The sequence below is a fragment of the Macaca nemestrina genome, chromosome 19 (assembly GCF_043159975.1).
Source record: "Macaca nemestrina isolate mMacNem1 chromosome 19, mMacNem.hap1, whole genome shotgun sequence".
NCBI classification, from domain to species: Eukaryota; Metazoa; Chordata; class Mammalia; order Primates; family Cercopithecidae; genus Macaca; species Macaca nemestrina.
This window is the reverse complement of record NC_092143.1, coordinates 38,258,288-38,283,288: the sequence shown is the minus strand read 5'-3', so window position 1 is coordinate 38,283,288 and position 25,001 is coordinate 38,258,288. Positions and strand designations below refer to the sequence as shown.

The 25,001-nt window shown below is 37.5% G+C and overlaps 1 protein-coding gene across 12 annotated transcripts in view; it reads left to right on the top strand.

The window, feature by feature from the left end:
• Positions 1–25,001, top strand: part of LOC105489423 (DCC netrin 1 receptor) — a 1,213,781-nt gene that overhangs the window by 1,045,818 nt on the left and 142,962 nt on the right. For 11 of the 12 annotated variants that reach the window (XR_011616876.1, XR_011616875.1, XM_071085315.1 and 8 more), the window contains exons 16-17: positions 15,982–16,077; positions 21,601–21,833. Coding sequence is in view for 10 of the 12 variants with exons in the window: in XM_071085315.1 (XP_070941416.1) it covers positions 15,982–16,077; positions 21,601–21,833 (329 nt within the window). In the remaining 2 variants the exon portion in view is untranslated. The remainder of the gene's footprint in view (positions 1–15,981; positions 16,078–21,600; positions 21,834–25,001) is intronic. The other variant, XM_071085316.1, reaches the window with a different exon arrangement.

The window sequence follows — 25,001 nt, the reverse complement described above, 5'->3', positions numbered from 1 at the left end:
AGGCAGAAGGACAAGAAAAGATGCATATGAGAGAGAGGAAAAAGGTCACCCTCACCCTTTTCACCAGGAACCCACTCCTGCAATAACTAACCCACTCACACAATAGTAGCATTAATCCATTCATGAGGCCAGAGCCCTTGGCACCTAATCACCTCTTACATGTCCCACCTCACAACACTCTTGCACTGGTGATTAAGTTTCCTATTGGGGAAACCCACCCCTGATAATTCAATATTAATTCATGTAGGTTCTTTTCTATTTCCCTAAGTGTCGGCCAGTCTGAGAAATAAAGGGAAAGAGTACAAAAGAGAGAAATTTTAAAGCTGGGTGTCCGGGGAAGAAATCACATGTTGGCAGGTTCCGTGATGCCCCCCAAGCCACAAAACCAGTAAGTTTTTATTAGTGATTTTCAAACGGGAGGGAGTGTAGGAATAGGGTGTGGGTCACAGAGATCACATGCTTCACAAGGTAATAAAATATTACAAGGCACATGGAGGCAGGGTGAGATCACAAGACTGGGGCAAAATTAAAATCGCTAATGAAGTTTTGGGCATGCATTATCACTGATAACATCTTATCAGGAGATAGGGTTTCAGAGCAGACAACTGGTCTGACTAAAATTTACTAGGCAGGAATTTCCTCGTCCTAAGAGGCCTGGGGGTGCTATGGGAGACCGGGGCTTATTTCATCCCTTATCTACAACCGTAAAAGACAGACATTCCTAGAGCAACCATTTTAGAGACCTCCCCCTAGGGACACATTCTCTTTCTCAGGGCTGTTCTTTGGTTAGAAAAAGAGTTCAGCGATATTTCTCCTATTTGCTTTTGAAAGAAGAAAAATATGGCTCTGTTCCGCCTGGCTCTCATGTAGCCAGACCTAATGGTTATCTCCCTTGTTTCCTGAACATCGCTGTTATCCTGTTCTTTTTTCAAGGTGCCCAGATTTAATATTGTTTAAACACACATGCTTACGAACAATTTGTGCAGTTAACACAATCATCACAGGGTCCTGAGGCAACATACATCTTCAGCTTACGAAGATGACAGGATTAAGAGATTAAAGCTAAGACAGGCATAGGAAATCACAAGAGTGTTGAATGGGGAAGTGATAAGTTCATGAAATCTTCACAATTTATGTTCTTCTGCCATGGCTTCAGCTGGTCCCTCCATTCGGGGTCCCTGACTTCCCACAACAGTTTCCAATACATGAACCTTGAGGGATGCATTCAAACAAACCAGAGCAATCACCTACCTATAAAAAGAGGACACTCATCCCTTCAATAAATATTTATGGAGTCTTTACTGTATGTTTGACTAGATTAAGTCGAGAATTAAATGAAGTAAGGGATGGGAGGTAGTTAAAAGGCCTAATTAGGCAACCAACAAATTTTATTAGGAAAAATAGAATGAGGAGGAGTTGCTGTTATTACTGTCTTCAAGTTTGATTCTAATGTGCATGATGCATCCACAATGAACTGTGCCCTTACATTGTCTTGTTTCACTCTTTCCCCTCAGCCACTGTTCATCAAAAGATTCAGCAAAACTGCCACCTTCACAAAGAGAATGTTTTCTGGTTCCAGAAGGCTTTACTCTGCTTTCTTTCTTTCTTTTTTTTTTTTTTTAGACAGGGTCTGACCCTGTTTCTGGAGTACAGTGGCACAATCTCAGCTCACTGCAACCTCTGCCTCCTGGGTTCAAGCAATTCTTGTGCTTCAGCCTTCCCAGTAGCTGGGATTACAGGCACATGCCACCACACCCAGCTGATTTTTCTATTTTTATTAGAAACAGGGTTTTGCCTGTTGGTCAGGCTGGTCTCGAACTCCTGGCCTCAGGTTACCCACCTGCCTCAGCCTCCCCAATTGCTGGGATTACTGGTGTGAGCCACCGTGCCTGACCCTGATTTTCTTTTAAACCTCCAATACAATGGTTTCATCAAAAGGTTCATTAGGGAAAATAATGTTTTTTGGTTTTGTTTTTTAATCTTTATGTACTCTAGAGAGCTTATAAAATGCGTAATATATCTTACAGAAGATGTTCAATGGCCATTGTTGAGTGTTTCTTTGAATGAACAAATAGAAGGATGAAGATGGAATGTGAATATGCAAGTGAGAGAGGAAAATATTGTAAAATATCTTTGGATTCATTTTTCGCACACCTACTGGTATCAGGATGTGTAGTTTAGGATCGGGAAATCTGAGTTCCATGATCAAATTGATTAGGGACTTTCTATTGAACCTTCAGTAAATAATTTTGCCTTTCTGTGTCTCATACATTCAGCAATTCAACAAATATTTGTTAAGCACCTTCTATCTGCCCAGCACTGAAACATTTCTCACTAAGTATGTTTTTACCTGATTTTCTTCCTGGTAATATGCGTTAGTAGAAGAATGAAAATGTACCCTATTTTTTCTTCCTTGGAGTCAAATACTTTCTCACACTGAGTAGGTGAGTGGCTGGTATCTGCAAGTGAGAAATGATGTTATAAACTGACCATTCTTTGGATGGTCTTTCTAGAAAAGAAAAAAAGAAAAATCATTATTAGGATGCCAGTTAGATTAGCTATTAATTAAATTTATAAAGGATTATATGTATTGAAGTAGAATTGAATGCATTATACAAATTGCTTCTTTCTCAAATATGTGTTGCTCATCCTTTTAAGAGATCAATGCAGTCATCCATATTTTCTCTCCACCCATTACATTTAATTAAACAGTTTGGGTCCAGTGGGGTCAAAGGTGTCCAGTAACATTTACCATCTGACAGCAATCCCATGGCCTATATTCTGTGAATGTGGAAGCCCTGGTTCATTGCAATGAGCAGGTATCTGCATTAGCAAAACAGCTACCACTCTAATTTTCTCTAATTGACTTGTTGGCAGTGCTAACAGAGAGGGCAAAAGATGCCGGGACGTGAAGAGTGGGCCCCGACAAGAACTTGGCATGGATGAGGCCACTGAGTGAAGTATATAATCTGTAATGAATAAAGGACTCTGGGCTGTCAATCTGGCACATGCCACTGGCATTTAATTCACACAAAATATTAATTAAAAATAATGATGTTCTTCCCAGCTTTTGTTGCCAAGTACAGCATCTTGGTCTAGCCCTGAAGAGCTGTCTATAAGTTTCTTGATTCATTCCCTTAGCCCCAGAGAAAGACATTCATCTCTTACCTTCAGGGAAGCCTCAAAAAAAGCTCTTAGAATAATGGGTCTCTCACCTACCGAGTCTCAGGGGAAGGAGAACCCAGGCATTTCCTGATTACCCATTTCTTGTCTTTTTCAATCTCTGTAATCAACAAATGTGCATTTATTTTCTCCTTTCCTGGCCACAGAGAATATACTGGCCAAGAGCCATCTATTTTGGATGCTCAACGAGTTATTAAATACTTCTTCAGTTTCCTTTATCCTAAACTAAGGTGTTCTACAAGAAAGGTTGGCCAAACAATAATGAAAATCTGATCAATAATTTGGAATCAGCAGAATAACCCAGAATATTCTTGATTTAAAAGAATTTCCGTGGACTTCCACCAAAATCCAAACTATTTCAGTATGATTAAATCACAGTAAATTCAAAGGAGAAAACACTGCTGAGCTTTATTTTGCAGAGGCAACTAATAAATTTTTAAGCCTATGTATTTGCAACATTTTAGCAAGTACAAAAAAATACATTTACTGTCATGATTGTCATTAAGTGTATTCTTGCACAATGAGGTCTGGCCATAATTAATGATTAATTCATTTGGAATCATCATGATAATATTAAATGTGTTTAACTCATCTGATGCTTCTGTAGAGGGAACAATTCTAGGCAATTCTTTTGTGATTTACTGGTTTTAAAGTTTAAGAGCTCTGAGCATGTGCAGGAAAATAGTTCCACATTGCTCTCTAGTGGTACAGTGGTAAATTACACCTTTCTTATGTACTGGGAGGAAACCCTCATTCTCCCTTTCTCCCAATTCACACTTAAAGCATATACATTCAAACAAAATACCTCCATCACAATATAAAAGGATATAAAAGCACTATAGCCCACTAGTTAATAAATGTATAACATTTTAATAATGTATAATGTTAATATTTTATTGTTTTTCTGGAAGATCAATTATTGGATCAAACTTTATCAGGGCTGGAACAAAATCCTACTGTTTCCTCAGTAGGCCCAGAATGCAGTTTGGAAAAAGCACAATAAAGAGGCCAGACTCCTCAAAAGATGTTTATGAGCAGATAAAGTGTGAAAAGCATAAAAGAAAGCTCCTAGAAAAGGCAGTCAAATGGGTTGTGGAGTCTTCCTAATACTTTATTACCTAGGTAGTTCTGCATACTTTAGAAAAGTCAGTGACCTTACCTGAGCTTCAAGTTACTAACTGACAGTAGGAAAATACTGAGCCAAAACATCTTCAGGACTCCTAGCTCTATGGAATATTCTTATACCAGTTACAAGTCCATTGCAAGTGTGTTTACTTTTTACGGGGCTAAGCTTTTATCACTTTTTGTTTAAATGTAAGGTTGATCTTCTCTAAGATGTGCACAGCATAATAGGCATTGGTGAAAATACAGTGATTAGTGTAATTCCTTAACCCAACAGGTGGTAAATTATAAAACTCTAGGCTCAGTTAGCATACTCTATACCGTGGCTAAAGATCAAGTGAAAGAAGCTGTCATGACTCAGATGACTTGAGATTTGATAGGTATCAATATTAGCAAGAGTCTGTTTTGGAATGACAGTTACCTCAAATTTCTGGGGGTTAGGGGATGAAGAAATGATGACTGCTACTCAGGAGGATCCATGTAACAGCTAGATGACATGTTGTCATTCAGATTAAGGTAAAAATTCAAACTAATACAATGAGAATCTTGTATTCTCAGTACCAGGTAAGGTACTTTTAATTTTTTTTCTTTTTAAAAAAAGAAATAATATGCGCCCTGAAAGACTGAAAGGTAATAATCCAGTAATGCTGCAGAAGCTTTTACAGAGTGCATTTTCTATGGAGCTATAAATTAAGCATCTGGGTGGTGGGGACAGAAAAATGAAGACCTGAATTTAGTGTCTCATGGACTATGCTGACCATCCGTAAGCTACAGCTGTTAACCCTGATTAGGAAGTCAAAAGCTTCCTATTAAGTAGAACATTCTTTGAATCCTAATCCAGATTGGACCTGTGAATGTAAAACAATAACTTCAAATCTCCTAACAGAAACACCTGTTTCATTCTTTTATATTTACCTCCCCCCACGACTTTACCACATCATAAAGATTTTCTACTTTGTTATTGTTGCTCTAACGGTTGACATCTTGACTATGGAAGACTAGACTTCAGTGTCTATTTTTCTGGGATTATATGTATATTAGCATGTAGTTGGGTATGTAGGAATCTATCCAAGGTTATAGACAAATGACCACAGGCTTGGATTCAGTCCAGAGAGATAGTTTTGCCAGGACAGGTTTATTTTACTTATTTAAATTATCTGCCAAATTATCTGCCAACACTGAAAAATGTGATAATTTCTCATAGAAATCTGGATTTCCAGATAATCTGACAACACTGGGACTACCTTCCATATACTAGTATCTTGGACCTGAATAGTGGCTCTACTCTTTAGATCAATCATGTGCTTTCCAAGATCCTCTCTAACCCAGTGGCTCTCATACACTGTAGCCAAATCTAACTTGTTTTTTTTTTTCTCTCTCTCTCCAATTGATTAAAAACAACACACACACACACACAAACACACACACACACCCTAAGCATTTGAGTTTGGAATTTCTGATCTCTTTTTCACTGTTCCAAGCGTTTGAGTTTGGAATTTCTGATCTCTTTTTCACTGTCTTGATAGACAGATGCACATCTTAGATAGATGCAAATACGGAGATGTGTTCAGTTGAACCAAATGGAATTTGAACTGTAAAAAAGCAATTTTAAATGGCACAAGCCTAATAAAAATGTTTACATTTTTGGTGTATAGATGATTCATATATTTGAAATCAGAGTTATTCTCTGCTGCAGTAACTCAAAAGAATGTATTTCCCAGCAATAAAAAGTGTATTTTTTGGTTTCCCTAAGTGTATTTTCACCATTTTTTCGCTGAAATGTTTTCTTCCTCCCATTGTGCTTCTAAGTCCTACCCTTCTTCACAAGCCCTAGTTCAAAGTTCATATCTTCCAGAAGTCTTTTTTGATGACCTAAATCTTCACTAATTTTTCAGACCTCTAAATGTATAGCATTCATAAGCTGTATCACATACTTTTTGTTTAATTTTACATAGTCTTTCATTGTTTTCTCTGCCCAGAATTATGTTTAGTAACCTAACAGAGATTCATCTTCTCCAAGTACTTGGATCTCAAAGAGCATTTAACACTTGTCGATTGATTACTTTCTTATTAGGAAAATAGCTTCACAACTTAAATTTTCAAAAAAGAAATATTCCCTTTTGGAGGGAAAGCAAATCACTGAATAGAAGCCCATTGACTACTTTAGATATAATCTTATTTTTTTTTTCTTCTTACTGTATTATAGCTCTTGAATCCATGTGGTTTAGAATGTCAGTATCTTTAACATTAATACTTAGGTCACCTACAAATTTTTGGAAGAAAGCTCAATCAGATCAATTCTTCTAGATGCCTGTCAGAGATAAACACACTCATTGTAAGGCTTTTTTATTTTGATATAAAACCCAGATACAGAAAACCACATACAACAAATGTGTAGTTTAATGAAGTATTATAAATTGAAGTTCAACATGTTTCTTTGCTCTGTTTTCTGCAAACTGTCATTTAGGTCCAGAGACTAGATCAGACTAAGTAGGTTTGATCCCTTTGGCAAAACTCTAGAGGGTAGTCTGTTCTTTCATCAGGAAGCACGTACTGTCTCATTGTCTCTATTTTATCTTAGCAATTATTAATACTTAATGCTTAGATCCATTCATTAATGAGGACTGTAAAACAGCAATATTTTAATTCTATCGTTTGGTTTTTATTTGTTAGCTAGAATTATGTTCTGAGTTCACAACCTCAGAAATGGCCAACTGCTATGATTCTTTTAAATACCTTTATCAAATTATGCATTTATGTATGTTTGATGAGTTTCCATACATCACAGCACTTACGCTTTTCTGTGTGCAGATTATCCTTATCTCTGATCTGAGGGAGGCTCTTCGAATTGACTCCTGAACCCATTTGATATGATTTTATTAGTTGCTTCCATTCTATCTAGTATGTCAAGATATTTCAGGTTCATTTGGCATGTTTTCTACTTTAAGAATCAACCAGTTCTGCAAGAAGCTGTTTCTTCGTAATAGGAATTATTTTTCCCCCATACAGTAGTCTGTGTGTTCGGGATGCTTATTGCTACCAAGTCCAGACTTTTTTTTAGCAGAAAGAACTGGAACAGAGAAAAAGTACAATTTTGAGTTCAAACTTATTAGGAACACAGACTTCATTTAACCTTTTCTGTATTACATCTCTAGGTCTTTTCATCTGCACCAAGAATCTGGTTCTCAGGGACATAGGGGATGATAGAATATCTGATGTTTATCCATTTGCTTTATTCCATGTTACATTAGTCTCAAAATAATAATAAAAATGTCAACATCAATAATAATTATTGAAACATTTATCTTTGCATATACTGTCATTAGTTTTTAATTTTGTCTTAAGGTTGTACTACATCTATAATATCAAAACATGTCGCCATTACAAAATAAAATATCTTTCCTTTAACTTAGTCTTAGTTTATTAAATGTTTGTTCTCCAGTTAGCTATTACATCAATATCTCTTCTGGTCATTTTGTATGCCTGAAGCTCAGTTACTAGTAGTTCTGGGGATCAGGGAACAATATTACTGAGTGCTTGCAAGTTAATAACAGTTTGACTGTACCCTTTATGTTTAAAGGTAACTTGTTGACTATAAAACCTTGAATTACATTTTCTTATGTTGAGTATCTAAAGTTACTCTAATCTTTTTTTTTTTTTTTTTTTTTTTTTTTTTGAGACAGAGTCTGCTCTGTTGCCCAGCCTGGAGTGCAGTGGCGCGATCTCAGCTCACTGCAAGCTGCACCTCCCGGGTTCACACCATTCTCCTGCCTCAGCCTCCCTAGTAGCTGGGATTACAGGTGCTTGCTACCACACCCGGCTGATTTTTTCTATTTTTAGTAGAGATGGGGTTTCACCGTGTTCGCCAGGATGATTACGATCTCCTGACTTCGTGATCCACCTGCCTCGGCCTCCCAAAGTGCTGGGATTACAGACGTGAGCCACCGTGCCTGGCCAAAGTTAGTCTAATTTCTTCTGCTCTAAAATGTTATAGAAAGACAAGTAATCTAATTTTTTCTAAGTCATACATTATTTTTGACCAGTTGCCTAAAAAATTATTTTAAATCAGCAAATTTTGTAGTTATTTATTCTGTTTTTATTTTCCTTTGAATTTTCTTCACCAAGGACTCCTATTATCTGTATGTTAGATCTTACTTCTCTAACTTCAATATGTATCACTTTCTCCTGAATCCTTGTTCAGTCTTCTTAATTTATTTTGTTATGTGTTTGCTTTTTACTTGTATTCATCTGGTTACCCTTCATGTCTAAAATTTTTTAATTTACATATATATATTTCTTGAGTTATACCACCTCATTTCTGAGTTTCATGATTTTGTTACTTTTTCATATCTGCCATCATTTTCTTAATGTAGTTTAGTTCATTTTGAAATCATAAATTGCATTTTTTTTCTTTTTTTAAATTATACTTTAAGTTCTAGGGTACATGTGCACAACATGTAGTTTTGTTACATATATATACATGTGCCATGTTGGTGTGCTGTACCCATTAACTCATCATTTACATTAGTTATATCTCCTAATGCTATCCCTCCCCCTTATCCCCTCCCCACAATAGGACCCAGTGTGTGACGTTCCCCTTCCTGTGTCCAAGTGATCTCATTGTTCAGTTCCCACCTATGAGTGAGAACATGCGGTATTTGGTTTTCTGTTCTTGCGATAGTTTGCTGAGAATGAAGGTTTCCAGCTGCGTCCATGTCCCTACAAAGGACATGAACTCATCCTGTTTTATGGCTGCATAGCATTCCATGGTGTATATGTGCCACATTTTCTTAATCCAGTCTGTCACTGATGGACATTTGGGTTGATTCCAAGTCTTTGCTATTGTGAATAGTGCTGCAATAAACATATGTGTGCATGTGTCTTTATAGCAGCATGACTTATAATCCTTTGGGTATATCCACAGTAGTGGGATGGCTGGGTCAAATGGTATTTCTAGTTCTAGATCCTTGAGGAATAGCCACACTGTCTTCCACAATGATTGAACTAGTTTACAGTCCCACCAACGATGTAAAAGTGTTCGTATTTCTCCACATCCTCTCCAGCACCTGTTGTTTCCTGATTTTTTAATGATTGCCATTCTAACTGGTGTGAGATGGTATCTCATTGTAGTTTTGATTTGCATTTCTCTGATGGCGAGTGATGATGAGCATTTTTTCATGTGTCTGTTGGCTGTATGAATGTCTTCTTTTGAGAAATGTCTGTTCATATCCTTTCCCCACTTTTTGATGGGGTTGTTTGTTTTTTTCTTGTAAATTTGATTGAGTTCTTTATAGGTTCTGGATATTAGCCCTTTGTCAGATGAGTAGATTGTAAAAATTTTCTCCCATTCTGTAGGTTGCCTGTTCACTCTGATGGTAATTTCTTTTGCTGTGCAGAAGCTCTTTAGTTTAATTAGATCCTATTTGTCAATTTTGGCTTTCGTTGCCATTGCTTTTGGTGTTTTAGATATGAAGTCCTTGCCCATGCCTATATCCTGAATTGTATTGCCTAGGCTTTCTTTCAGAGTTTTTATGGTTTTAGGTCTAACGTTTAAGTCTCTAATCCATCTTGAATTATTTTTCATATAAGGAGTAAGGAAGGGATCCAGTTTCAGCTTTCTACATGTGGCTAGCCAATTTTCCCAGCACCATTTATTAAATAGGGAATCCTTTCCCCATTTCTTGTTTCTCTCAGGTTTGTCAAAGATCAGATGGCTGTAGATGTGTGGTATTACTTCTGAGGGCTCTGTTCTGTTCCATTGGTCTATATCTCTGTTTCGGTACCAGTACCATGCTCTTTTGGTTACTGTAGCCTTGTAGTATAGTTTGAAGTCAGGTAGCATGATGCCTCCAGCTTTCTTCTTTTTGCTTAGGATTGTCTTGACAATGTGGGCTCTTTTTTGGTTCCATATGAACTTTAAAGCAGTTTTTCCAATTCTGTGAAGAAAGTCGTTGGTAGCTTAATGGGGATGGCATTGAATCTATAAATCACCTTGGGCAATATGGCCATTTTCACAATATTGATTCTTCCTATCCATGAGCATGGTATGTTCTTCCATTTGTTTGTGTCCTCTTTGATTTCACTGAGCAGTGGTTTGTAGTTCTCCTTGAAGAGGTCCTTTACATCCCTTGTAAGTTGGATTCCTAGGTATTTTATTCTCTTTGAAGCAATTGTGAATGGAAGTTCATTCCTGATTTGGCTCTCTGTTTGTCTGTTACTGCTGTATAAGAATGCTTGTGACTTTTGCACATTGATTTTGTATCCTGAGACTTTACTGAAGTTGCTTATCAGCTTAAGAGGATTTTGGGCTGAGACAATGGGGTTTTCTAAATATATAATCATGTCATCAGCAAACAGGGACAATTTGACTTCTTCTTTTCCTAATTGAATACCCTTTATTTCTTTCTCTTGCCTGATTACTCTGGCCAGAACTTCTAACACTATGTTGAATAGGAGTGGTGAGAGAGGGCATCCCTGTCTTGTGCCAGTTTTCAAAGGGAATTTTTCCAGTTTTTGCCCATTCAGTATGATATTGGCTGTGGGTTTGTCATAAATAGCTCTTATTATTTTTAGACACGTTTCATCAATACCAAATTTATTGAGAGTTTTTAGCATGAAGGGCTGTTGAATTTTGTCAAAAGCCTTTTCTGCATCTATTAAGATAATCCTGTGGTTTTTGTCTTTGTTTCTGTTTATATGCTGGATTACATTTATTGATTTGCGTATGTTGAACCAGCCTTGCATCCCAGGGATGAAGCCTACTTGATCATGATGGATAAGCTTTTTGATGTGCTGTTGGATTCGGTCTGCCAGTATGTTATTGAGGATTGTTGCATCGATGTTCATCAGGGATATTGGTCTAAAATTTCCTTTTTTTGTTGTATCTCTGCCAGGCTTTGGTATGAGGATGATGTTGGCCTCATAAAATGAGTTAGGGAGGATTCCCTCTTTTTCTATTGATTGGAATAGTTTCAGAAGGAATGGTACCAACTCCTCCTTGTACCTCTGGTAGAATTAGGCTGTGAATCTGTCTGGTGGTGGACTTTTTTTGGTTGGTAGACTCTTAATTATTGCCTCAATTTCAGAGCCTGCTATTGGTCTATTCAGGGATTCAAATTCTTCCTGGTTTAGTCTTGGGAGAGTGTAAGTGTTCAGGAAATTATCCATTTCTTCTAGGTTTTCTAGTTTATTTGTGTAGAGGTGTTTATAGTATTCTCTGATGGTAGTTTGTATTTCTGTGGGGTCGGTGGTGATATCCCCTTTACCATTTTTTTTATCGCGTCTATTTGATTCTTCTCTCTTTTCTTCTTTATTAGTCTTGCTAGTGGTCTATCAATTTTGTTGATCTTTTCCAAAAACCAGCTCCTGGATTCATTGATTTTTTGGAGGGTTTTTTGTGTCTCTATCTCCTTCAGTTCTGCTCTGATCTTAGTTATTTCTTGCCTTCTGCTAGGTTTGGAATGTGTTTGCTCTTGCTTCTCTAGTTCTTTTAATTTTGATGTTAGAGTGTTGATTTTAGATCTTTCCAGCTTTCTCTTGTGGGCATTTAGTGCTATAAATTTCCCTCTACACACTGCTTTAAATGTGTCCCAGAGATTCTGGTATGTTGTATGTTTGTTCTCATTGGTTTCAAAGAACATCTTTATTTCTGCCTTCATTTCGTAATGTACCCAGTAGTCATTCAGGAGCAGGTTATTCAGTTTCCATGTAGTTGAGCGGTTTTGATTGAGTTTTAGTCCTGAGTTCTAGTTTGATTGCACTGTGGTCTGAGAGACAGTTTGTTATAATTTCTGTTCTTTTGCATTTACTGAGGAGTGCTTTACTTCCAACTCTGTGGTCAATTTTGGAATAAGTGCGATGTGATGCTGAGAAGAATGTATATTCTATTGATTTGGGGTAGAGAGTTCTGTAGATGTCTATTAAGTCCGGTTGGTGCGGATTTGAGGTTAATTCCTGGATATCCTTGTTAACTTTCTGTCTCGTTGATCTGCCTAATGTTGACAGTGGGATGTTGAAGTCTCCCATTATTATTGTATGGGAGTCTAAGTCTCTTTGTAAGTCTCTAAGGACTTGCTTTATGAATCTGGGTGCTCCTGTATTGGGTGCATATATATTTAGGATAGTTAGCTCTTCCTGTTGAATTGATCCCTTTACCATTATGTAATGGCCTTCTTTGTCTCTTTTGATTTTTGATGGTTTAAAATCTGTTTTATCAGAGACTAGGATTGCAACCCCTGCTTTTTTTTTGTTTTCCATTTGCTTGGTAGATCTTCCTCCATCCCTTTATTTTGAGCCTGTGTGTGTCTCTGCATGTGAGATGGGTCTCTTGAATACAGCAGACTGATGAGTCTTGACTCTTTATCCAATTTGCCAGTCTGTGTCTTTTTATTGGACCATTTAGTCCATTTACATTTAAGGTTAATATTGTTATGTGTGAACTTGATCCTGTCATTATGATATTAACTGGTTATTTTGCTCGTTAGTTGATGCAGTTTCTTCCTAGCATCGATGGACTTTACATTTTGACATGTTTTTGCAATGGCTGGTACCGGTTGTTCCTTTCCTTGTTTAGTGCTTCCTTCAGGATCTCTTGTAGGGCAGGCCTGGTGGTGACAAAATCTCTAAGCATTTGCTTGTCTGTAAAGGATTTTATTTCTCCCTCACTTATGAAACTTAGTTTGGCTGGATATGAAATTCTGGGTTTAAAATTCTTTTCTTTAAGAATGTTGAATATTGGCCCCCACTCTCTTCTGGCTTAGAGAGTTTCTGCTGAGAGATCTGCTGTTAGTCTGATGGGCTTCCCTTTGTGTGTAACCCGACCTTTCTCTCTGGATGCCCTTAACATTTTTTCCTTCATTTCAACTTTGGTGAATCTGACAATTATGTGTCTTGGAGTTGCTCTTCTCGAGGAGTATCTTTGTGGCGTTCTCTGTATTTCCTGAATTTGAATGTTGGCCTGCCTTACTAGATTGGGGAAGTTCTCCTTGATGATATCCTGTAGAGTGTTTTCCAACTTGGTTCCATTTTGCCTGTCACTTTCAGGCACACCAATCAGACATAGATTTGGTCTTTTCACATAATCCCATATTTCTTGGAGACTTTGTTGATTTTTGTTACTCTTTTTTTCTCTATACTTCTCTTCTAGCTTCATTTCATTCATTTGATCTTCAATTGCTGATACTCTTTTTTCCAGTTGATTGAATCAGTTACTGAAGCTTGTGCATTTGTCATGTAGTTCTCGTGCCATGGTTTTCACCTCTATCAGTTCTTTTAAGGTCTTCTCTGCATTGATTATTCCAGTTATCCATTCATCCATTCTTTTTTCAAGGTTTTTAGTTTCTTTGCTCTGGTTACCTAGTTCCTCCTTTAGCTCTGAGAAGTTTGATCAACTGAAGCCTTCCTCTCTCAACTCGTCAAAGTCATTCTCTGTCCAGCTTTGTTGTCTTGCTGGCGATGAGCTGCGTTCCTTTGGAGGGGGAGATGCGCTCCAATTTTTTGAATTTTGAGCTTTTCTGTACTGCTTTTTCCTCATCTTTGTGGTTTTATCTGCCTGTGGTCTTTGATGATGGTGACGTACTGATAGGGTTTTGGTGTGGGTGTCCTTTCTGTTTGTTAATTTTCCTTCTAACAATCAGGACCCTCAGCTGTAGGTCTGCTGGAGATTGCTTGAGGTCCACTCCAGACCCTCTGTGCCTGGGTATCAGCAGCAGAGGCTGCAGAAGATAGAATATTGCTGAACAGCGAGTGTTGCTGTCTGATTCTTATTCTGGAAGCTTCGTCTCAGGGGTGTACCCCACTGTGTGAGGTGTGAGGTGTTGGTCTGCACCTACTGGGGGATGTCTCCCAGTTAGGCTGCTCAGGAGTTAGGGACCCACTTGAGCAGGCAGTCTGTCTGTTCTCAGATCTCAACCTCCATGCTGGGAGATCCACTGCTCTCTTCAAAGCTGTCAGAAAGGGGCATTTACCTCTGCTGAGGTTTCTGCTGCTTTTTGTTGTTGTTGTTTAGCTGTGCCCTGTCCCCAGAAGAGGAGTCTACAGAGGCAGGCAGGCTGGCCTCCTTGAGCTGTGGTGGGCTCCACCCAATTTGAGCTTCCTGGCAGCTTTGTTTACCTACTTAAGCCTCAGCAATGGCAGGCGCCCCTCCCCCAGCCTCGCTGCTGCCTTGCAGTTAGATCTCAGACTGCTGTGCTAGCAAGGAGGGAGGCTCCGTGGGCGTGGGACCCTCTGGGCCAGGTGTGGGATATAATCTCCTGGTGTGCCATTTGCTAAGACCCTTGGTAAAGCGCAGTATTAGGGTGGGAGTTATCTGATTTTCCAGGTGTTGTGTGTCTCAATTTCCTTTGGCTAGGAAAAGGAATTCCCTTCCCCCTTGAGCTTCCCAGGTGAGGCGATGCCTCAACCTGCTTCAGCTCTGGCTGGTTGGGCTGCATCCGCGGACCAGCACCAACTGTCTGACATGCCCCAGTGAGATGAACCCGGTACCTCAGTTGAAAATGCAGAAATCGCCCGTCTTCTGTGTCACTCACGCTGGGAGCTGGAGGCTGGAGCTGTTCCTATTCGGCCATCTTGGTCGTGCCCTCCACCCCCATAAATTGCAGTTTTGATCTATTTTTCTTGGGTATTTTCTTCTACTTTTTATCCATTTTCTGTAATATTCTATAGGAATGATATTCTCCTATTTTATTTTTTCTTATGGAATTTGTAAAGAAATTTACCTCAATACATTTTTATTGCTTATATTAATGCAATTTGTTTTTTCTGTTCTTTCAGAAATTCAGAGAGCTCTTCTCAATACACAGAGCTCCCTGTCCTGTTCTTTTCATTAGACAGGGTTCCCCAAACTACAGGTTACAGGTAGAATCTGGCCCAGGTCTTGTTCTTGTATGGACGCCTGAGTTATGAGTGGTTCCTACATTTTTGAAGAGTTGTAAACAAATAGACAGAGATAAAAATGTGACAGAAACAATGTGACATTCAAAGCTAAAGTATTTACTATTTGGTCCTATAAAAGTTTGCCAGCTCCGGATACAGACTAAAAACTATGGCAGCTTGCTTTCTGAATTTTCATGGTTCTTCTTCTCCCCTACTTTTATCTGGACTTTCTCTCCCCTTCGTCAATATTGTTTCAGTCTTACATATATCTTACATCAGTTCCCAGGGGGTTGTCCCCAGTTTGGGCCCAGTCCTAGAGAGGAGACTTTGCCGGTCAGTTTTGAGTGTTTAAATTTGTTGTTCTGAAACTGATCTGCTGTGCTTTCCAGCATTAGCTGATACTTATTTTAGAATTATCCTGTTTTTAGGTTTGATGCTTCCCTTTGATGTTTCTTACACAGATTCAGACAACAAACAAATGATGAGGCTGTTGGTTGTTTATTCACACCCACTTGTATATTAGGGTTCGAGGGCACGCATCATCATACAGGTTTGCAGCGAGTGGCTAAATGCTTTTGGTTTTCTACCTAGTAGTTCAGTATGTTTTCATATGGGATTGAGGAAGATCAAAAAACCCTACTGCTACCACCCACTGCCACTTTCCTTTCTGAATCCAACTCACTCATTCTTAAATAATTTACCAAGTAGATTATATGAAATTTGTTTTGAGGAAAATGTTTGCCCTGAGTATTTCAGTATGTTAAATAAATCAACACATTCATATTGTTTCTGTTTTTTCTCCAGAGTCAAGTTCCCATTATGTAATCTCCCTAAAAGCTTTTAACAATGCTGGAGAAGGAGTTCCTCTTTATGAAAGTGCCACCACCAGGTCTATAACAGGTAAGTGAAATTGTTAATCTTCCTCTGACAAAGTAGTATTTGATTTATGGTGAAAAAAGAAAAACTAAAATAAAATACAAAGAAACAAAAATGAATATATTGTTTCATTATCCTCTGATAATCTTCAGAGAATTATTATCCTCTGAGTCTGATATGTACACATGTATACATGCACACATATGCATGCATTTTTTTATTTCTTTGGTTGTCAGAATTAAGTGGGAGGAATTCAGTTTGTAAATTCGCACATGGACTTAGAGAATATAGATCTCTCAGTCTGTTTCTTCCCAATAGCATCATAGTTTTGTTGCCCTGATACCATGTTTCCATCTCCTGAGCAGCTTGTCTCAAATCAATGCCATCTTTGTCCCTGCATAAAGGTTGCCAAATGCCTAAATAGACACTTGCTTCTCCACACAGTGTCTTTCAAACTAAGATGACAAAGAAGAGCTGGCCTTTGGGGGTAGTTTGCATTAGGCTGAGTGACACAGGTGGTATTGTCCTGAGCTGGGCCTCTGGGTCACCCAAGCAGTGCCCAGGGCCTCAGAACATTAAAGGGATAGCTGATTTAAGGCCTTGTCACCCTTAGGAATTTTACCGTTAGTTGGACTGTAAAGGCAGTACATAAGAGTAAAAGGGCTCAGGAAACTGAGAAAGAAATGGGTAAGATGGTGAGATCCAAACTATTTATGGAGGCTATTTGTTAGCATGCCTAGGCTTAATCCAAAATACAATGAGCAACACATTTGTAGGGCTATTCAGAGTCCCTGGAAAGTCACTTGACTACTTCCCCAACCCCCTGCCACAGACTTATGTCTGAAATCTCCAAGTAAAACCCAAGTTCCCTTTCTCATTAATACATTGAACCTGCCCCCTCACACCCTTCAGACCTCATTTAACTTGTCAGATATTGTCCCCTTAATGAAAACAAAGGATCTGAGATAGCAAGCACCAGAGAACATGAGATGTTACTGAAGTTTGAAATTTGGATGAGTTGGAAGAAATAGTTATAAAATAAATAGTGGAATCCCGTGGCTTCTACTTCTGCCCAAATTTGTGTGAACTGAAGGCAGTTTGTTTGCCAAATGTACAAGCTTCATTCGTAGACTGTCTTAATAATGCAATTGTTCTTTGAATTCATAATTGTTATGTGATGGTCTCCAGAATATACTGTCACTGTATTAATTTTAGTAGTATTATTTAAGGCAAAGTTGCTATTGTAGTCTCTTTGAATCTTTGGCCATTGTTTCCAGGTTTAAGTTCTTTCTAAAGTAGAATGCAAATTTTGGGCGGATGTCAGTATATTTATTTATCTGTGGAGACCGTATATACCATTCATTGTATAATCAAAGGGATTCATGATTTCTCTAAAAGAGTAAATAACCCAGAGAATATTTACTATCAAATGTGTTATCTCCAAATATTGAGAGATGAGAAAATTGAAGTTCAGGATACAAACTAAGAGCTAACATGATGGGTGTCTGGGATTTTAACTTTATTCTCTTGCTCTGCTAGCAACAATATTCTTTGAGAGCAAACAGGCCACTTTGGCTGCACCATTGTGTCCCATAATTTCCCTTTAGTGACCATCTCTGTCCTGCCTATAGTAAAAGATCCCCAGGAGATTCTCGTCGCCATGGTGACTTGGCACTTGTGATCAGGCCATGCGAAATGATACTACAGTCAGTCTTTTCAAGCTCTTATTCTCTTCCCAAAACTAATGGCCACAAGGAAGGACCACTGAGGTGGCAAATAAAAATCACTTTTCAATCAGAGACTGGTAAAGCTGAAATAATTCAAATAAACTGAAAGTAAGTTGTTCAGAAAGAACCATTGGAGTCATCAGCTTCATTCTTCTTAGCATTTGTTGCATTAATTCTAGCATATTGCATTCCCAAAGTGGTTTCTAAAATACCAGTGATCCAGGCAATTTTTGTTTTCTGATGACTCAGATCCTGAAGGAACTGAGAATTGAAATAATACTAATAGTTGGAATTTGTGTGAGGAATTTTCTTACTGAAGAAAAGCCAGTTAAGGGGTTCAAGAAGAATGTGTGATTCCAGCCCTTTTCAAAGGAAAAACAAACAAACAAACAAACACTTTTTCTGGAAGTGGCAGAATTATTTTATTTTGCTTTCATATGTCATGGAGAACAAAGGACAGATGAAATAAAAGGTTAAGGAAACTCAATTAATAAATGTGTCAGTGCCATGCAGAAGACATCCTCTATCTCTAAGCTTCTGCAAAGGAGTACCATGCACTGTCTTGAACAAGGGCCCGTATAATGTAACTAAAAAATATATCGCAGGCAATAAAACCTCAAGCTAGAATAAGCATCAGGCTATGGAGTTGTCTACACACATGTGCCCACAGATGTTGGTGAGCTCTGGAGCCTCATCCCATATTGGGAATATCAGCATTAGAGCTGCTGAAAGTCTCACCTGGCCAAATGCATTAGTTGTCTCATTTTTGCTGTAAAGCCCTTTATTTCTTGTTGTCTTAAGGACAAGATATCTTGAGCCTGGAGAAGGGAAGAGGATAAAAATCAGAAGACTAATAAAATACGCTGCTGAATTGATTTATTCTCAACTGCTTTATCAATGTTAAAATGAAGTACAATCCACATGTAAAATTGCATTATTATTTTTAGAGTTCATTTTATTTTTTTAGATAGGGTCTCATTCTGTTGCCCAAGCTGGAGTGCAGTGGTGCAGTCATGGCTCACCGTAGCCTTGACCTTACGGGCTCAAGTGATCCTCCCACCTAAGTCTCCTGGGTAGCTGGGACTACAGGTGTGCGCCACCTACCTGGCATTTTTTTTTTTGAGATGGAGTCTTGCTATGTTGCCCAGGCTGGTCTTGAACTCCTGGCCTCAAATAATCCTCCTGCTTCAGCCTTCCTAAGTGTTGGTTTTACAGGCGTGAGTCACCACACCCATCTAAAGTTCATTTTGAATGTTAATATAATGACTGAACATTCATGGGCACTTACCGAAACACCTGTTAGGAATCAAATGGATTTCTTTCTTAGCAAAAATTCTGAGGCTATATTTTGTCTTTTACTAAACTTTTTTTTCAATTCTTTTGAATGTAACCACTCAAAGTCAGTGTATAAATCACCCAGTAGTAGGAAGGGAAAAAAATTGTGTAGCAACAAAAGAATGTGTTAAATTCAATTATTCAAATATTAATAGTTTCTGACCTGAGAGAAAAAGACTATTAATATATGCAATATGTATTAATAGCTGTGCTTGCTATGCATGATAATGCTGTGCTTTGTTGGAAATGCTCTATATCTGCATCAGACACTAGGTTTTTCTAACAGTTTAACACTTGAAATTGCCTAGTGCAACACAAGAAGTGAATGTTTTGTTATTTAATTTTAATTTGTTTAAACTTAAATAGTTCATATAACTAGTGTTCATTGTACTAGCACAGTTCTGGAGGAAGTGTCATGTAGGATGATAAGCCACACCTGAAAAAAATATTATTCCATAAAATGGGAAAGATAAAACTTGACCAAAGATAGAAATTTCTGGACTGTGTAAGTCCATCGGTAAAATACCACCCAACACCCTTCCTTGAAATTTGAGAGAAGCATTCTGGAACTGACTCCAAGAAACTCAATAACAATAGTCATGAATAGTATACTCATTTAAGATCAGAAATAGCAGGATTGACTATTACCATTTCTTGAAGAAAAATCACCCTATTTCAAAACCTTATGAATGGCACCTGTGAAAAACTGTACAGTTAATATGTTTACCAATGAACCTGAATTAATAAAACAAAGAGGGTAATCGAGTAACATAGGTCAAAAAAGGAGTCTGTAAATTAGAGAACCTCCCATATGTATATCACGTTCTTCTTGTAAAGTCAGATAAAAATAGAAACAAGTAAAGCAAAGTAGCACCTGCTTTAATTTGGCAAATATGTCTTCCACTGCTACACAAATCTGATGAATGATTGAAATCCTTGTGGAGACTGCAACATCTTCTCTTTCCCCTTCATCATTTTATAAATCCTTTTGAGTTTAAAGGATGCCTTAATAAAAATAGACCTCAAAGAAAACACAGAAAGCCTGGGCTCTGTCATTAAATTTTAAACACAACTCTCTCTCTCTCTCTCCTTTTTTTTCCAGTTTTTGTTTTCAGTTTTATATTTTGCTCCAAAGACCACAGACTAGTAAACTACTAAATAATTCATTGGAAAACAGGTGATGAATAGGAGATAGGCATTTGAAATGCAGTGGACAAAGTGAAGTAATCATCAAAACCTGCCAGCAGTCAATCCACTTTAAACTAGGTTGTTGAAAAAAATAAACCATGAATTATGCCGCTGTAGACACCCAACATTTTAGTAGGTCTCATCTCCCCAAATGTCATCATATGCCCAGTCTGAGAGTTACATTATCACATCTTATTATTTCTGTTAGAATATACACTACATAATATAAAGATATTTTTAAATGTAAATGTTTTAAGTATAAAATCAAATGTTCAAAGTTAGACTATTACTATGGCCACAAAATCAGCTTTCCTTATTCTGATATCACAGCATAAACATGATTACAAGGTGTTTTGGAGAATTTTGTAAAGACACACACATTATTGTGCAGATTCTCATTATATTATGGATCAAAGCATGTGTATACCTCAGTGCAAATCTCATAAGTCTGTAGGTAGTTAATCCTGTCTTCCCATCCAATAATATAAAATGTTAGGAATGTGGAATATGGGAACTCCCACCAAGACTAAAAACTTAGCTAATTACTCTGTGGGAATGTGGGTAAAATCACACTTCTACATTTTCAAGGATTCCAGTCTAAGAAAGCCTGACAAATCAGGTGCTGTCTGAAACTTAGTTATCAAATATATAATTGATCCATGGGATCATGTGTACCTGGTCACTCTGGCTTTGTGCAATCACAGTCACACACAGGTTGCTGTGGATGTCGGGGTACTTTGTTCTTTATTATTTATTTATTTCTTGCCTAGGAAATGTGTTTGTGGATACAACTTAAGCAACAACGAAAACATTAGGGAAACCCTATTAAGTTAGACAAGGGGGAGAAAATAAACAAAAAATTAGGTATTAGATTAAACAATTAGTTTTTTTGTAGACAGAAATAAACCAGAACCCCTTTTTTATCTTATTATTTTAAATTATGTAGTAATAAAACTGATAGATTCTATGACTATATTTTAAGAAGCAATGTGCAACATTTTAAAAATGGACTTTAAAATATATAAGCAGAAGTGACAGTCAAATTGATAAAACCACTCTAAGGGAATGAGTAAATTATAGAAAATATTCAATTACTTTTTTGCAATATAGCAATACTGTTTCTAATGTGTTTTCCGATTGAATTAATTACTTTTTTTTCTGTTCTTCTCATGTTCCCTTTCATCATTATTGCCATGCATTTAACTCATTGTGATGTGTTACCACTGATATTTATTTTTTAACGCTTTTATTTATGTATGTATTTGTTTGTTTCATTTGGTGGGTTTTTTAAACCCAGATCCCACTGACCCAGTTGATTATTATCCTTTGCTTGATGATTTCCCCACCTCGGTCCCAGATCTCTCCACCCCCATGCTCCCACCAGTAGGTGTACAGGCTGTGGCTCTTACCCATGATGCTGTGAGGGTCAGCTGGGCAGACAACTCTGTCCCTAAGAACCAAAAGACATCTGAGGTGCGACTTTACACTGTCCGGTGGAGAACCAGCTTTTCTGCGAGTGCAAAATACAAGGTGAAGTTCTACTTGATAGCATTAAATTTAAAATGAACTGACAGTTGTTTAATGCATTGTTTTAAACCCCTCCTGGACTGTTATGAGTCGTTTTGTTGCTGTGTATCTATGTGGAAAAACGAAATATTTTAATAACTCAATATCTAAAATTAACATGAGAATAATTGTATTTTAGGAAACAATTCTAAGGCAAGGTTCAGGAAAACATCAAGTGCTGTAAAATGTTATTTGATTTTCACCAGATGCTGAGTTCGTATAAATGATTTGATTCTGTACAAGAGAATGTCATTGTCCCTCGAAAATAGCAGAGATCTATGTTAATTTTCTGGATAGATTTTGGTATCTTTTTTTTTTTCCATTTGGAATCTAGATTGATTTCCAAAGCGATCCTGTTAATGTCACAGAGACCCATCTTTCAGTGAATATAACTGAGAATAGATAACTTGAAGATATTTTTTGTAGCCTCAGCACTCTAAGCCATTAACATCTACTTCATTTAGCCTTGAAAACACCCTCATGTGGTAAAGAAAACTCACAATCCACACTCCCCTTTAGCTAATATGAATTCATTCACCAGCTCTCCGTTCTTGTCTAGTCATCTCACAGCCTCTTTAAGAGCTCCTCAGGGATACATATTTGAGACAGTCATTACCACTTTCAAATCTCTATCAACCAGCCTCAGGGATCATAACAACTAGTTATATACTAAGATAATTTTGTTACCTCCTGAAACTGCTATGATTTTAGTATATATAGAAAATATACAAATGTAGACAAAAATGAGAAGATCAACAAGTAGTTGTCAAGAACCTACAATGTACCTAGAAATATACCACATCAGAGAGATGGTTTATTTTGAAAGAAAACATGGTGTAGTCATTGTTACTTATTACATATAATTTTAGGATGAGTTATACACTTAGCTCTATGGATAAACTTAAAAGAATTCATAAGTTATTTGAGACATACAATGTATAAAAACACATTTAGAACTTAAACCTTCACAAGATACTGATTGGGAATGAGGAAGTCAGTTTTGAAAATAAGAGCATAAATATCACCCAACAACTAAGAAATCAAATAGTTCAACCCTGGCCATCTGTCTCCTTCCTACTCCTTTTGTATTCTCTTAACCACTCGATTGGGGTAGCTCTTGAGATTTTAGATCTCCTGATACTTTAGCCAATGTTCTTTTCACTGAACTACCATCCTCCTGAATCCAGCCTCAAGCTAGTAGTGATTTTGGGGGGATGAAAATATTTCGAGGGTGTTTTTAACTCCAGTCCTGGAACTGTGGCTAAATCCCACCACCAATTCTGTAAGCTTGCCTCCCTCTGCCCATAGCCATGCTGGATCTGCCTCTGGTGTCTTTCAACTTTTAAATTCCATAAAATTCACATTTCATCATAAATCAGATTTTAGTTGAAACCATTTAAAGACAGTTTTCTTTGGTACTGCTGCCTTGTTAGGTGAGGTATTTGGAAAAACTCTCCAGGCAAGTCTAAATAGTATCATTAATATAAGGTATGTAGTAAGTACCCTATCCATCTCCTTACAGTAGTAGATTTAAGATTCAGCAGAACTATAAATAAAGATAACATCATCAGAAAAGACAACCAATGAAACATATGAGACCATTAAAAAAAAATCTCTTTATATAGATTGCCCGATTCTCTAAGTTTACTTTTAAAAGGCACTTTCTCACTTTAAAAATTTTATGTCATAATTGCTGTACTTTGTAGATACATTCATTTCACAGAATGGCCATGGCGACTTTGCCAGAATGTGAAATGTTCTAAGGAATAATGATTGTTTTCTCCAGAATGGTTTGAGTTCCAAAATTTCCTGAAACAAAGTATTTCAGTTGAATAGTTACTACAGCAGACATGGAATTACTGAATCTCACAAAGAGTGCCTGTGAGGTGAGACCCAATCCAAAAAGATTTTAACTGTTCCTCTTCCCTTCATCTTCCCTGACAGAAGGTTTTCATTACTAACATACTATCCCTCTCTCTCTCTTTCTCTCTCCATATATATCCACAACCTGATGTGAGGAGGGTTAGGGCAAACTAGAAAGATACACAATAAATTTAAATTTTACAAATAATGGTAATAGACTGTTTGAGTTTTCACTTTGTACTTTTCAAGCCAATGTCATATCTTTACCTCATCTCATTTCCACTACAGCTTTAAAAGGTAGGCAGGACATACACACGATATGAAACAAAACATACATGGAACCACATGACCTGGGCTCAGGGGTTGACTTTGCAACATCCTGTCATGAAACTTACCCTGCTCAGTCTCATTTTTCTCATCTATATGATGGAAATATCCATACTTACTGTAAAAACAATGAGATTCTTTGTAGTTAAGTATGAAGACAGAGGTAGGTGATATAACTTGACATAAATTCCTCATTAAACTAGAGCTGAATCTCAGATGACCCCAATGGCATTATCCAGGGATTTCCCCACAGGAGTGCTCTTCTAGTTCCATTTAGTCCCAAATCAAGCTATAATACAGATGCTCATGGTTTGATTGTCTAAAACCCTGTATTAACTTTGCTGACCAAATGGAGATATTTTCTATATGTTTTTCTTTTAAGGTATTTAATCATATGATGTTTTATACAAATTTCTATTCAAAATATCCATTGAGTGTTGACTAGTGCTTACTAGATATAACATGAATGTTACAGAGGATATGAAGTTGTGCAGGATGCAGTCTCAGCTCTCAAACTGCATATAACTCAATGGGGGGAGCATATAACACATGCCTAAAATTACATACAACAAGAGACAATGCATGAAAAAATGTATCTAAGATTTATTTAATACTTTCTCTGGGCCAAACATTATGTTTTACTTGTCTTAGTTTGCACTTTAATTAATGCTATGAAGTCAGTGCTATGGTTGTGTCCATTTTACACACAATAAAAGTCCCAGGCTGGGCTCAGTGGCTCATGCCTGTAATCCCAGCACTTTGGGAAGCCAAGGCGGGTGGATCGCCTGAGGTCAGGAGTTCGAGACCAGCCTGGCCAACATGGCAAAACCCCATCTCTACTAAAAAATACAAAAATTAGCTGGGTGTGGTGGGGAGCACCTGTAATCCCAGCTATATGGGAGGCTGAGGCATGAGAATTGCTTGAACCCGAGAGGCTGAGGT